The following is a 14,775-nucleotide window of genomic DNA, read 5'->3' on the forward strand; positions in this document are numbered from 1 at the left end:
CAAAGGAATGAAGCTGGACCCTTAACTCAAAATGGATCAAAGGCCTAAATTAACAGCTGAAACAATAAAACTCTTAGAAAAAAACAGGAGTAAATCTCTGTGACGTTGGATTTGACAATGGTTTCTTAGATATAACAACTAAATACTTTCAACAAAAGAAAAAATAAATTGGCTATATAAAATTTTTTAATTTTTGTGTTGAAAACGTCAAGAAAACAAAGAGACAACCCACAGAATGAAACAAAATTCATGCAAATCATATACCTGACAAGGGGCTCTTGTTCAGTAAATTAAGAACTCTTAGAACTTAATGATAAAGGCTAAATATCTCAATTAAATGTGGGCAAAGTGGATCGTGGTAGACAGCTGTTATGGACTGCATGTTTGTGTCCCCCAAAACTCATGCGCTGAAACCCTAACCACCATGGGAAGGTACCAGGAGCCGAGGACCTTGGGAAGTAATTATCAATAGGTTTAGGTGAGGACCCAAGGGTGGAGCCACCACGATGGGATTAGGAGAGAACGAGACTGGAACTTGCTCTGTCCTCCCTGTGAAGACCCAGCAAGAAGTCAGTCATCTGCAGCCCAGAATGAGGGTCCTCACCAGAACCCAACCACATGGGAACCCTGATCTCAGACTTCCCAGCCTCTAGCCTGTGAGAAATAATCTCTGCTGTCCAAACTAGCCCCAGTTTATGGTATTTTTGTGACAGCAGTCAAACTAAGACAGCAGCTTTTGTGATGGTTCCCGAAGATCTTCAACTCCTGACATTCACGTCCTATGTGACCCCTCCCTGGAGTGTGGGCTGGACAGAACGCTGGGATATGACTTCTGACGTTAAGCTACAAAAATACTCCAGCTTCCATCCTGCTCTTTCTTGCTTTCACTCCCCTGCTTTGCAGACGGAAACCAGCTGCTGTGCTGTGAACTGCTCTGCGGCCTCTGGCTACAGTGTATAAGGAACTGAAGCCTGACTGAGAACTGACTACTGCCAACACCTACGTGAGTGAGGCCGGAGCTGCATCCTTCCTCAGTTGAGCTTTCAGCAGAGACCACAGCACAGGCTGGCATGTGGGCTGCAGCCCTGGGAGAGGCCCTGGGCCACAGTCCCAGCCCACAAAGACTGTGAGACAATAAATCCTTGTCGTTTTAGACGGTTCTGAATAGACATTTCTCCAAAGAGGGTAAAAAAAAATGGCCAATAAGCAGGTGAAAAGGTGCCTAACTAGGGGAATGCAAATCAAACCACAATGAATATCAATCAAAAGAAAACCTGATGCCTAATCCAGTCACTCTATACAAACACCTACGCTCCAATAATTAAACCAGGACTTAATTTCTCTGCTTCCAGGTCCCCACTCCAGCCTGACTATATGAAGCGTTGGTAGGGATGGACAGTCCAGGCACTTACACACAGTGAGCATGACAGACATGGACAACCCTGGGAGAGCCCGGGCGGAAGTCAGTCAAGCTGAAGACAAGCCTCACCCAGACCCCACCTCAGCAGACATCCTACTTGTACGTGAACGCCCTAGAGCAGGGCCACTGAAAGCACCTTTCACGGAACAGCCCAAGGCCTTGCACTGATTTTTACTGGTCCACCACAAGATAAACACAGAAATTCGGAGTAGCCTTTAGAGAGTTCTACAGCAATTTAACGGAGAAACTTTTATCTTAAAAAATCTGAGCCTGGGCTTCCCTGGTGGCGCAGTGGTTGAGAGTCCGCCTGCCGATGCAGGGCACACAGGTTTGTGTCCCGGTCTGGGAAGATCCCACATGCCGCGGAGCGGCTGGGCCCCGTGAGCCATGGCCGCTGAGCCTGCGCGTCCGGAGCCTGTGCTCCGCAACGGGAGAGGCCACAGCAGTGAGAGGCCCGCGTACCACAAAAAAAAAGAAAAATCTGAGCTTGGATTTTCTTCTTAATTTCTTTTTGCTAGTAATTCACTTTCATTGTACTTTATAAAAATATTGATCCATAACCTACTAGAACCCACGAACACCCAGTCCTGAGAAGTGTGTTCTAGGGTATAAGAATACTTGTATAACAATGTTCACTGTAGCAATCTTTTCAGTGAAAACTGAAAACAACCTAAATCTCCAGCAAATGAAAAATGGAATATTAAACAATAAAAAGGAACAATCTAATCTGCATGACATAGCATGGATGAAGTTCAAAAGTCACTGACAGGGCTTCCCTGGTGGTGCAGTGGTTGAGAGTCCGCCTGCCGATGGGGACACGGGTTCGTGCCCTGGTCCGGGAAGATCCCACATGCTGCAGAGCAGCTGGGCCCGTGAGCCATGGCCGCTGAGCCTGAGCGTCTGGAGCCTGTGCTCCGCAGCGGGAGAGGCCACAACGGTGAGAGGCCCGCGTACCGCAAAAAAAAAAAAAAAAAAAAGTCACTGACATATGAGTCCACACAAAAGGGATACAACATAGAAGCATATACAAACGTGCACAGTAAAAACACAACCATGCATGAAATGATAAATGCCAAATCTGAGATGGAGCCACCTCTGAGGAAAGAGAAAGGGGAAACCGGGAAAGGCACAGACAAAGTTAACTCTGTATAATGCAGTCTTTCTTTAAAAAAAGACCTGTTACAAATAAGACAAAAAGGTTAAGATTTGAGGAGGGTAAGTGGAGGATGTTGGTTACATCATTCTCTAAAACCTGCCTGTGTGTTAGAAACAATTCTTTTAAAAACGCCAAAAATAAAAACAAAGAGAAAAATGATAATTTATAGTAACTGCTACAAAGGGGAAGAATAAAAGAGTGACTGTAGCAGAGTAACAAAACAGACACAGTTCAGACTGGGAGTCGGGACAGAACTCTCTGAGAGTGACACTTACACAGCAAAGTGAAGAAAGAGTCCGTAAGGATGTCCACCCTGGAAGCACAGAAAGTGCAACGGTCTTGAGGTGAAAGGAAAGGTGTGCAGGGCCGTGAGCCCCCAGGGAGCCAGGGCAGAGAGTGTGCCCGTGTGGCTGAAGCCACTGCAGGATTTTAAAGCACAGAAGCAACAGGACACAACCTGTGCCTCAGAAAGATCCCTCTGCTGCTTGCTTTGTAAAGACTGGGGGAGGTAAAGCAGGAGAATCAGAGAGGCTGTGCAGGGCCCAGACAAGAGATGATGGCTAACATTCACTCGGTGGCAACGTAAGGAGAAAAGTAAAACCGGACTCGAGTTACATTTTCAACAAAGACTAACAGACCTTAATGCTAGAGGGTTTAAGGAGGAGAGGCAGAGAAGGAGGCATAATGTCCAAAATGAGATCAGATGAGCTCGTAAGGCAGGTCTGAAATTTAATCCTGAATTTCCTAGTTCCCACAACAATGTAGAACTCACTATGAATTACCTAATTTGCAGAGTCTATAATATGAAAACAAACCAGCAGTTGTGAAAAACACAAAAATTCCTGGTAAAGAAATTTCACAAAAATGTCTTCCTCATAAAGGCAAAGTTGTATGTCATAAAAGAAATTCCCTACACAATATCCCTTCTGTAAATTCAAACTGTTTCGCAATCCTGCTTCCATCACATCTCTTAATATTACTGACACAGAAATAGTTAAGTATGCACGCGGTAATTTCTAGAATAACCACTGGAAGAACAGAAACAATGAAAAGAATTGAGAATGGCCATTTCAAAAGTAGGCAAGAAACAAGAAACACGTGTAAAGATAGAAACCACAAGATAAGATGATTATACACCTGAACGCATCAACACATTGTACAATAAATGTCCATGGACTGATGCCCTAGCAGGCAGGGAAGGGAGGACTCTCAGGGCCCAGCACCGGCTGGTGCACCACACGCACCGCACGCAGGGAGGTACGGGAGTGGCCCAGCAGGTCCAGGGCTGAGATGCCCAATAGAGCTCCTCCAGTCAGGGTCATGCTTTTGTCCAGTGCACCCAGCAGGGAGGAGCCAGCCCACCTGGAGCCCTGGGGTGGGGTGGGGGCCGGACGGCCAGCTGTGTGTCCAGGACCCAGCCTGCTGCTGGAAGTGTGCTTTCACACAGGGGGACTGAGCACATGCAGGTAAACACACTGGGCAACAGAAAGCAGGTTTCTCACCGCTGAAGGCAAGAACTACAAGCATAGAAAGGATGAAATCTGAAAAACACCCTGCAGTGTTGGAACAGATCTGGAGATGATGGTATAAACTCATGGTGTGGGATGGATGATGGACGGAAGAGAAGGAAAGAGGGAGAGAGGAAGGAAGGCTAGCTGTACAGATGTGACACCTGGGCTAAAACGTGATAGAACACAAAAGAAATGCTCCAGGTGTTAATCACCATTGCTGGGGAAAGGGAACACAGGGACGGGATGAGTAGGCGCACACAGAAGTTAAGGTAACATTCTGTTCCTATGACAGATGATGTTCATGCTACTATCATCACGTTATCATGCTTCCTAACACGTATTCTGCATGTGAGGGTGCTCTCAACACAGCACCTCAAGAGCCTTCACTTCAAGTTCTAGTACTCGTATGAACCTAAGACTCGTACTGGAAATTATTTCCGCTCACTTCCTTCTGTGAGTCAGGCAGAGCACATCATTTTGATTTATTTGCTTTAAACAACCATGCTCAACCACGACTGTCTATTCCCGTACAGACATACTTGTTCCTCAAAGAAAAACCTCCTCTTCATGAATATCCATCCTTTTAATCTCACCAATGTACCTTAACCCTAAAGAAAAATGTTAATTCAAAGAGAAATAATGACTTTCTTATCACCAAATAAGGATTCAGCTGAAATATGACTACTGAAGCAATTAATAAAACCCTCACCTCTATCTAGGCTAGTACATAAAGGTTCTTAAGGAAAGGTCCATTCAAAAGAGAAAAACAACATGAGATAAAGTGTTTTAGACTTTCCGCTAAACAAAGGTCCTTTTGTTGTTGTTGTTTTAACATTCTCCTGACTATATATTTATAGGTTATGTAAGAATGAAATAACTACTTTAACTTACCATTCCACTGGAATTATTTACTCCATTCATATTAATTTTGGTTACAAATCTAACTGACGGAGGTGCTTCTGGGTATTTAGGTCCACATTCTACTTTCAGGCTATATATTCTGTTTTCATAATTTGTCTGGAAGGCAAAAATAATAATAATAATATTGAAGTGCTAATCAAGAGGGAAAGTACAATATAAAGGTACTTAATATTACCACTTGTATGATCAAGAATTTACTTTTCTACGAATTTATTTGATCTATATGGCTAGAAAAAAGGCAGCAAGCACACTTAAAAGTAGAGATTTTACAAAATTAAATAATTCTACAAAGTAATATCAAAAAGATCAGAACTTGCTTTTGTGGTACAGACAATGCCTGTAACAAATTAAAAGGAAAAAACAGACCACTTAAATTCAGATTTTACTAAAAAGTCCGTATTGTGGCTTGACCTGTGTCACACATATATAAAGGTTCCCATTTTTCCAGGACAATTCTGTTTATTCTTACTGCTCCTGTATTAATTATTAATAATACTTCATTTCATTCTCAAAAGGGTCTGGCTGGACAATAAATTATATGGTTACCCCATTTATACAGCAATCAATATATCTTCTGGTATAAACACCATATTATACCATTGTCCAGCACTAGAACAATTAATTCATGCCTCTTGTTAGTTACATTTACATTACTACTTCATTAATTTTGTTGTCCATTAAATTCCATTATCTAAATTCAGAGATACAATACCCAACTTTTATTTTTCCACATCATTTATAAACAGGGTTTCTTAATCGAGAAGTTGAACATTACCATATTATAAAACAGCCATTTTAAAGCTACCAGACTTAATGCTTTTAGATTTTTCAAGGCTTACTTTCATGCCTATAATTAACTCCTCTTTATCCTTATGGCTTCTGTTCACTAGGTAAACTTATTAGTGTTCAATTAAAACAAGAAAGTAAAAAAATAAATGGAAGTGACAAATTTCATACCTGTTGATTCCTGTATAAACATGGGAAAAAAGTAGTTAAGCATCTATAGATTTCACTTACCCCAACTGATCCACAGCTTCCTCTCCCTTAAGTAAGAGTTCTCCCAAGTGGAGGTCAGGTCTGGGTTATTAAACTACCGTAATTTAAAATGTATACAACAATCTTATACATATATTATTAAATATTTCAATATTTTAAAAAAGAAACAGCTGGATAAAACTCATCCAAGTTTAACAGCAAACATATATTAATAATATGCCCAGGACCTGGAGAGGTTTAAACAGGACTAAAGGTCAAGGAAATCATCTGGTCTGTCGTTCTCCAATCACATGCACAGCAGCCTCTCTAGAAAACTTGCGTTAAAAATAATAATAATTTTTTTTAAATGATACAAATGAACTTATATACAAAACAGAAACAGACTCACAGACATAAAAAGCAAACTTATGGTCACCAAAGGGGAAAGTGGCAGGGGGAGGGGTAAATTAGGAGTTTGGGGTTAACAGATACACACTACTATACATAGAATAGATAACCAACAAGGACCTACTATAGAGCACAGGGAAAACGATACTCAATATTTTGTAATAACCTACCAGGGAAAAGAATCTGAAAAAAAATAGATACATATGTATGTATAACTGAATCACTTTGCTGTGCACCTGAAACTAACACAACATTGTAAATAAACTATACTTCAATAAAAAAAGAAATAAAAGGAAAAAAATTTTTCTTAAATAGCCCCTGAGAAATTCCATACTGTTAAAAATACTCAAAGTACATGGAAACAACTAGAACTCTCATACTTTGCTGGTTGTAGGGAATGGTATAACCATTTTGGAAACAGTATGGCATTTTCTTATAAAGATAAATAAGCACACACCTCCCCTACCAAGTAGGAATTCCATTCCTAGACATTTTATCCAAGAGAAATGGAAACAAACCTATGTTCACAAGAAGACTTGTAATCACAGCAGCTTTACTTGTAATGGGCAGGGAGTACTGTGATCAGGAGAAGCGATAAGCACACTGTGGCATCTCTGTGAAACACACCACTACCCACTTCATGGAACAACACAGCTGATCCCGAGACATTATATGCCAAGTCAAAAGAAGCGGGCCTCTAAGCACACACACTGCACGATTCCACTGGCACAAAGTCCTACAACACACAAGACTACTCTAGGGGGTAGGGAGTAGTGACTGGGGCAGGGCGGGGAGGGGCACAGGGAATTTCTGGCGGCACAGACATGTTCTGTGTCTCGACATGGGTGCGGGTAACAGGCTCCATTTGTCGAAAATCATGGTAATATCTATGCATTTCACTATATGCAAATTATACCTCAATCTAAGCTAGCCTACAATGATTAAACATCCTAACTTTTGGTACCTTGGATTAATTTCATCACCCCTGAATTTTAAATTAACAGCCAAGTCTTTCTGTTGTCTAACAAAACAGTGACAGAAAAGAGAGTAGTAAAAGGAACTAATGTTTATTAATTATGTACTACACACACTCTCTTATTGTCTAATTATTAATTCATTTAATTCTCAAAACTTCTAAAGTATACATATAAGGAAACTTGGAAATGTTACTAAACATCTAATGCTAAAAAATACTGCTTAGAAAATTTAATACACAAACATATATGGAAAAACAAAATCGCTAATTATATAAATCCAAATAAACAGTGGAAAAACATAAAAAACCAGGGATCTTAGTAACATATAAAAAACATATAAAAAACCGAGAAACAACTAACCAAGTAACAGAATGCTGAGGTAGGAATTCTCCTGTTACCCTAAAGCTGGGGACAAAATTGTTCTGAATCTGGCACCTTCCAAAGAAAAACCAAATAAGCCGAGATGCCGCCCCTGCAGGTTTTATTAAAAGGCAGCTGAGCAGCTGAATGAGTGCTGGGACCGCCCACTCTCACCCAGCCCCCCAGGCCTCAGCAGGTGGGGAAGCCTGGCTGGAAAGCCTGGCTGGAAGGACAGGGCCTCTCAGGGGTGCCTCCCGCTCCACAGAAAGGGGAAGGGGCTCCAAGACAACCCCTCCCCCAGCAGAAAGCGGCAGGGGGCAGCATCCTGTCTCTGCGCCCCCTGCAAGCAGGCCTAGCCCCATCCGACCCTACAGCAGCCTTGGCTCCCACTGGGCACAGCAACCCAGGGAGCTTCCTGTGGTTCAGTGACACCAGGAAACAGCTAGTTCGGGGGACCTGCTGATGATCCCAACCGGGTGAGAGAGACTTGTGAACTAGGTTACAGGGCAGCCCACAAAATCATGGGGGGTCTTATGCACAAACTCCAAAACACTCTTAAAGTCTCTTAGAGGTAGCGACGAGAGAAAAACCAAATGTAAATCATTTCGAATGCATACTCCACCCAGTTCAGACTGTCCAATCTTCAAGCTGTTCATTAGATAAGAATGCTCATTATTATAAGCACTTACTTTTACCAAAAAGACCATCTGGTGATACTGTTCACAGGCAGTGAAAATCAAGGTTTTCATTACAAATACCAAGTTATAAAACATCAAGAATTCTAACCATCAGGATTTTATTTCCTTCCTCACATGTCTTATGGAAAAATCAGAGCACTGGAGGGAAGAGGGAACTTGTTAGTTTAGCAGAGTGCACAAATTCTGCAAAGGAATACCAGAAAATGCAAAACATACATTAATTCATTCTCTAAAGTTAACATTGCTAATTACCTGACCATTTTCCTTTTAGAAAAAATAAAGAGGAAATCTAAACTCTACCTAACAGCAAAACAGTTGAAATGCTCCCATCACAGGCAGCAAACAGTATACAAAACCAAAGACTAAAAAAACCTTCATATTTGTGTTCTTTCCAACAAGTCAAAAAACATACAATACATATTTCCAAGAGTCACTGCAGGGTGCGCAGTAAATGGGGCCTTTGAGTAAGGAATGCAACGCAGAAAAAAATTTCCCAGAGTCTGAAAAAGATTTTGAGTAAAAATAGAAAGGCATAAACTTGAGAAAGACCGAAGAATAAAACAACAGGTCTGTTGCCAGCAATGCTAGAAAACATGCAAGAATCAGCCTCGTCTACATATTTTATAGATGAAAACATGGAGGCCAGAACATTTCCATGGCGAGTCAACTGTCATTGGCCAACAGCAATGTGCACTCAACACAAACCAATTTAGAAACCCTGATGACACACACAGCAGGTTAGTAACATGTTACATCAAAATACACTCTTTGCTCTTCCCAAATACCCCTCCATTTCCTCACCTTTTCTCCTCTCTATCTGGAATGTTCTCCATCCCCATCACCACCTTCTGAAATCCTACCAGCCAGTCCTTTAAGGCTCATTCCAAAGGCAACTTCCTCCACTGTTCAGCTTTCCTCAATTATTCCAGCTAGAAGAAACATATTCTAAAGTCCCGCAGTGAACTTTCTCTGCCATATTCAGAATCTATCATTTGTGTTCATTTCTTCTCCTCTACTCAACTGCAAACACTTTGGCAGCAATGATTGTATCGGTCTTTTCCCCCCAATCCTCCAGAAAATCAAGCATCAATAAATGTATACAAAATAAGTAAAAGGTGAGGAAGTGTTTCAGTTAAAGTTATATTTATTTTAATATCAATATTATAAAATAAAATGCTTACTCTAAAGTAACAAATATTAATAGAAAAAATATGTAATTTATAGCACTGACCCTTGGTGGCCCAATAATCATGCCTGTCCACCTTGTAAGTGTCATATCTTCATCATCTTCCAGGCCCCAGCTAACCGTACCATCGCCTACTCCTTTTTGTCCTTCTTCAAGTTCTTCCAACAAGCGAAAATTACGAGGAACTTTAACGCCTATACAAAAGAATGTCAATGTAAATGTAAAAAGCTCATAATTATAAGGGCTACACATATTCAAATTCAGCTTTTCCCAAATTAACCTTTAAAAATTATTTCCCAAAAAGACAAAATTCCCTTTAAAAAGCATTCTGCCCCCAAAAATGCTGAATCTAAAAACCCTTCAAAATGAAAACGCTAAAGAAAGCACTGTTCCAAACATTAACAGCAGTACAGAACGTGTATATAAATTCCTAAGCAATCAGTTTTAAACTAACATAAATCAATCATAAGGGAATCATCGTAAGTGATTATTTTTCCATAACTGAGATTCCTGTTCCTCAGCCAAGAACAGGACATCGAATAAACAGGCGTGAACAGAAAGTCCATAAAAGCTCCATTTCATTAGCGTATACTCTCCAGTAATCTTCAAAGAAGAGAATTATGTTCCATCTGTAAAAACGCACTAAGAGGTACTATTTTTAGAATGCTGACCCCACCCTCGGTCTTGAGCCAGTCTGCTGGCTGCCTAATAACCAGGGGGCCCTGTCTCCCCCGTCAGCAGGCTGGAGGCTGGAAAGCCAGCCTCCTGGATGTTTCCTAAGACACGTCCTTCTCATCTGGGCCCAACCCAGCAACAGTTTCACAATCCAACAGCCTTTCTCACACCTTCACTTCTTTAGACCTCCTCATTCTACTTATTCCTAAAATCTTACCACAGAAATGTTCCTCTCTGCCTAGAACCCCCAGCCTTTCACAGTCCCTACTCCCTCACTCTCACTGAACCTGGTCTTTGCCACCATTCTGACCTCCAACCCTCGGAACCAACCATGATTTGTGCACTTTATCACAACCTGTCCTAGGATCACTGGCCTGGCCTCTCCAGAGGATGGACCCTGTGGTTTTCCGTGTTCTCAATAGCATCTAGCATGAAACACCCTCCAGCCCCACTGCACAAGTCTTGAAAAAAATCAGGACCCTCTCCTTCTGGCTCTGGAGCACCGCCTCTCTCCCTCCCTCCCTCCCTCTCACATGCAAGCACACACACAATCATAAGGCAGGAAAAAAGTGACGTCTCTTTTAAAGCGACTGTCATTTTGTATAACTTATCTCTCTTGCTGAAACTAAAACATCTCTTTCAGTTACTAATTTGTAGTAATGCTTCTGGACAAATAATGGAAAGCCAATAAGTACTGTAACTTAAAAACACTAGCCACGGGGCTTCCCTGGTGGTGCAGTGGTTATGAATCCGCCTGCCAATGCAGGGGACACGGGTTCGATCCATGGTCCGGGAAGATCCCACATGCCACAGAGCGACTAAGCCCGTGCGCCACAACTACTGAGCCTGCAAACCACAACTACGGAAGCCCGTGCGCCTAGAGCCCGTGTTCCGCAACAAGAGAAGCCACCGCAATGAGAAGCCTGCACACTGCAATGAAGACCCAACACAGCCAAAAATAAAATAAATTATATTAAAAAAAAACTAGCCACTTAATGTACTGTGCTTCATAAAAAAGGCTTGAAAATCTTGGGCCACAGAAACATGGGGCTGTTATAAATCACAAAAACAAGAGTACTCATTATTACAACTACAATAACTAGTAATAACCATTTGTTCAGGGTACACTGTGTGCTATTTTAAATAAATTATCCCATTTGATCCTAAAAGCACTCATTTTACAGTTATAGAAACTGAAGTTTGGAAGAGTAAGTGACCTACCCAAGGTCACACAGTTACAAGCGGCAGATCCAGTATTAAAACCCAGTTTCTAGACCAAAGTCACTCTCTTAACCGGTGGGTTATACAGCAAGCCATCCCGGCAGCATCGTGGGCGCTGCCCAAGGCCAGCTCCCAGTGCCGCTGCCTCCCAGACAGGGGCCCCGGCGGCCCCGTTTTCTCATCTATAAAAGGGAGACCACGGTGGCTTCTGCTCCAAAGAACCACTGTGAAAATTAAACAAGGTATCTATCTTAAACAGAATAAATGTTGACTATGACCAGTTTAGTGTCCATATTAAATAAAATTACAAAAAACTTCCATTCACCTCCATCTACGTTTTGGGAGAATTCAAGCTCTCTGTACAGTCCTGAAGGTTGGCACCCAGGAAACAGTCCCCTGAGCTCTAAGTTTCTATGCACATAACACTGGGACAACTGCTCTTCCCTGCAGCTGCACAGTCAGAATCTCCACCATCTATTGCTACTGACTTGCTTTTTAAAGGCTTCTTAAAGGACCCTGATTACCCTTACCGTTATGAAGTCATTCCCAAAGAAAAATTCTAAATTTGTGTTGAATTTTGTTGCCTCCTTTTTATAAACAATTCAGTCAGGTGAGCTTTATGCGCATCCAAAACTACAAAGTAAACAATGTAAAAGTAATGTTTCTTTTTACATAAGTGCCATAAAAATGATAAACCTAGTGACTGCTAAACTTTTCACCATTTCTCTATGCTGCATCTTGGGGAAACAGTTCTAAGATTAATGGATCAGTTATTGGCAATGTTAACATTTAAAAGATTATAGCAGCTAAGATTATTTTGTTTTTAAAGTATAAGACTCAAAACAAACACCAGTGAGCTATATTTTTGAATTCAGGGCTAGAGTACTCTGGTTTTATTTCAACCAAGCACTAATGTCTGTGAAGAGAAAACACCACGAGATGGGGATGTTGATCTGTGAGTTGCAGTGTGTACATAAGCTGCCCTCTGGATCTCTTGCCATGTCTGAGCCACCTTCTATTAGTTCTGCTTGCCTTTTTCCTATGTGTGTATATGTGTGCATGTTGTTGTTATTACTGTTGTTGTTTAATAGTTTTAAATACTTTAATCCCTTAGTCTGGGATCTTCATTAAAAGAAAAAAATCCTCAGAGACCATCCAGTCCAAAACCTAACTCTTTAGAGAAAAGAAAATTCTCACCAGGAAAAGTTAGGTGATAATCCTAAAATCACTTAACTACCAGTTAGTTACCAAACCAAGTCAAAAACCCAAGTCTCCAGGCATCCACTAATCTAGTCTCCTCCTTACTACATTACAATGAACCTCCATTCATAAGACCTAAGACCCAAAATAATATTATTCAAAAGCAAAATGCTGAATGCAAACAACCTAGAAAACATGCTTCCAGTTTTTAATCTCAAGGCTATCCGATTCCTAATAATGTACCTTTAATTCCCACAATACCAAAAGTAAAGGCATAAACACTGCCAAATAAAAACTAGAATGAGTCTTGAAATGCTGTTTATTAGGAACATGGATTTCCCAATTATAACTCATAAATATTTTTACCTTTTTCAGTTATAAGGAAAAAAGCCCAAATAAAACCTTAAACAGTAATAAATATGTCAATCTATCCACACAAACGTAAGAAATGACAGCAAAGCAAATTTAACATCACTTTGCAACCAACCATCTAAATTAAGAAAGCTCTGATAACACTAAAAAAAAAAAAAAAAAAAAAGAGATGAGGTGGTATAGTTTTCAAGAGGGCCAGGTGAATTCCAGTTCTACACTCTGGGATGTAGAAAACCCAAAAATAAATAACCATGAATATTTCAGTGTTATTTCTTTTCAGATTACTTTCCATATATAGTAATATATGGTTTCTGTGTTTTTTCCCAAATGATATCATGACTCATAATTTTGTAACTTGCTCTTTTCCTCACTTACAAACATGTTTCTATATAAGCATAATCAAGTACCATTTTTAAATGTCCTGGCGAATAATATTAGTCACGTTGGGGAACGGGGTGGGCAGGACTTCACTGGACACCCTTTCACACTATTTGACCAGGTGAATCATCATCACCTACAGAAATGAAAGGAAAACCCCCATACAAACAGAAAGAATTTCTTCCATCTTATCTGCTTTCCAGCCCTAGGTAGCTGGTCCTCACGAACACCCCGGCTCCCCGCACTACATGCCCAGAGTGGCGGTGGTAGGTTAGGGGAGGGAGTGTCGGGGCGCCCAGCTTATGGGCCGGCCAGGCTGCGTAACTGCCCCCGCAGAGTTCTCTTAGGCGCTTGGGCTTCTGTCACCCTTCGACACACCTGAGGAGGCACGCTGCTAAGATGGAACTCCTGAACAGTCCCACTTGTAATCTGAGTGCTTGCTTCCCATCCCACTCTGGGAGTTCGGAGTCCCCGCAAACTCCCAGCAGGCTGACTTAGTTAAAATGGACATATTTATTGAGCACCTCCTATGTGACAGACATTTGCTAAAAGCTTTACAGGCAGAAGCATTAAATTTTACCTTATGTTGTTTTAACATCACCATTTCACTAAGTAAGAAAATTAAGGCTTAAACTACTAGGTTGGGCCACATGAGTGAAACTGCTGATGTTCAGGCATCTCTGTGATCAACAGAAAGTGATTTTGCAAGGTTCACCCTAAAAACATGGAGAGCGAGTGGGGGAGGCGAGGAGGGAACAAGTCTCAAAGCCCAAGCTGCCCGCCATTACTCTCACTCCCTCCCCTCAGTCCCGGATGGCACGCACATCCCTGGCCCTGCAAATCTGATGGGAGGAGGAACACATCATGACCAGCTGTGGGGGCAACTGCCAAAAATAAATCCTGCTCTGAACACTGGTAAAAAGAGCCTTTCCATATATCACACACCTGGGTGTGCGCGAAGGAAAATATTTCCCTACCCAGGGAAATAATATAACTGTCATTTTATATTTTTCAAAGTACTTTCCCATACAGTCATCTGACTGAATAAGGGAAATATCTTTTGAGGTATGATGGGCAGATATATCCACATTTTCACAAAGATCAAAGACATGAAGTAACTCACTGAGGATCATGGCAAGCCAGTAGCTGAGTCAAAAGTGAAATTCACATTTCTCAGCATAAGTACAACTGTTTCCATTACTGTATACTGCATACTTCAGAAAATAAAAAAGAAAGCAGGGAAACTTCAGAATGTGTATGACTTAAAACACATATTTTTCAAAATATACATTGTTGAAATTCACTATATAAACAAAA

At 41.2% G+C, this 14,775-nt stretch overlaps 1 protein-coding gene across 2 annotated transcripts in view; it reads right to left on the bottom strand.

Moving 5' to 3' along the window:
- UBE2V2 (ubiquitin conjugating enzyme E2 V2) overlaps nucleotides 1-14,775 on the bottom strand; it is a 30,649-nt gene that overhangs the window by 3,243 nt on the left and 12,631 nt on the right. For both annotated transcript variants that reach the window (XM_029222923.1, XM_029222924.1), the window contains exons 2-3: nucleotides 9,658-9,806; nucleotides 4,979-5,104 (exon numbers count right to left, since the gene is read on the bottom strand). In XM_029222923.1, coding sequence (XP_029078756.1) covers nucleotides 4,979-5,104; nucleotides 9,658-9,806 — 275 coding nt within the window. The remainder of the gene's footprint in view (nucleotides 1-4,978; nucleotides 5,105-9,657; nucleotides 9,807-14,775) is intronic.

This window comes from Monodon monoceros, unplaced genomic scaffold, assembly GCF_005190385.1.
Source record: "Monodon monoceros isolate NGI ecotype Baffin Bay Population unplaced genomic scaffold, NGI_Narwhal_1 Super_Scaffold_14, whole genome shotgun sequence".
Lineage (NCBI taxonomy): Eukaryota > Metazoa > Chordata > Mammalia > Artiodactyla > Monodontidae > Monodon > Monodon monoceros.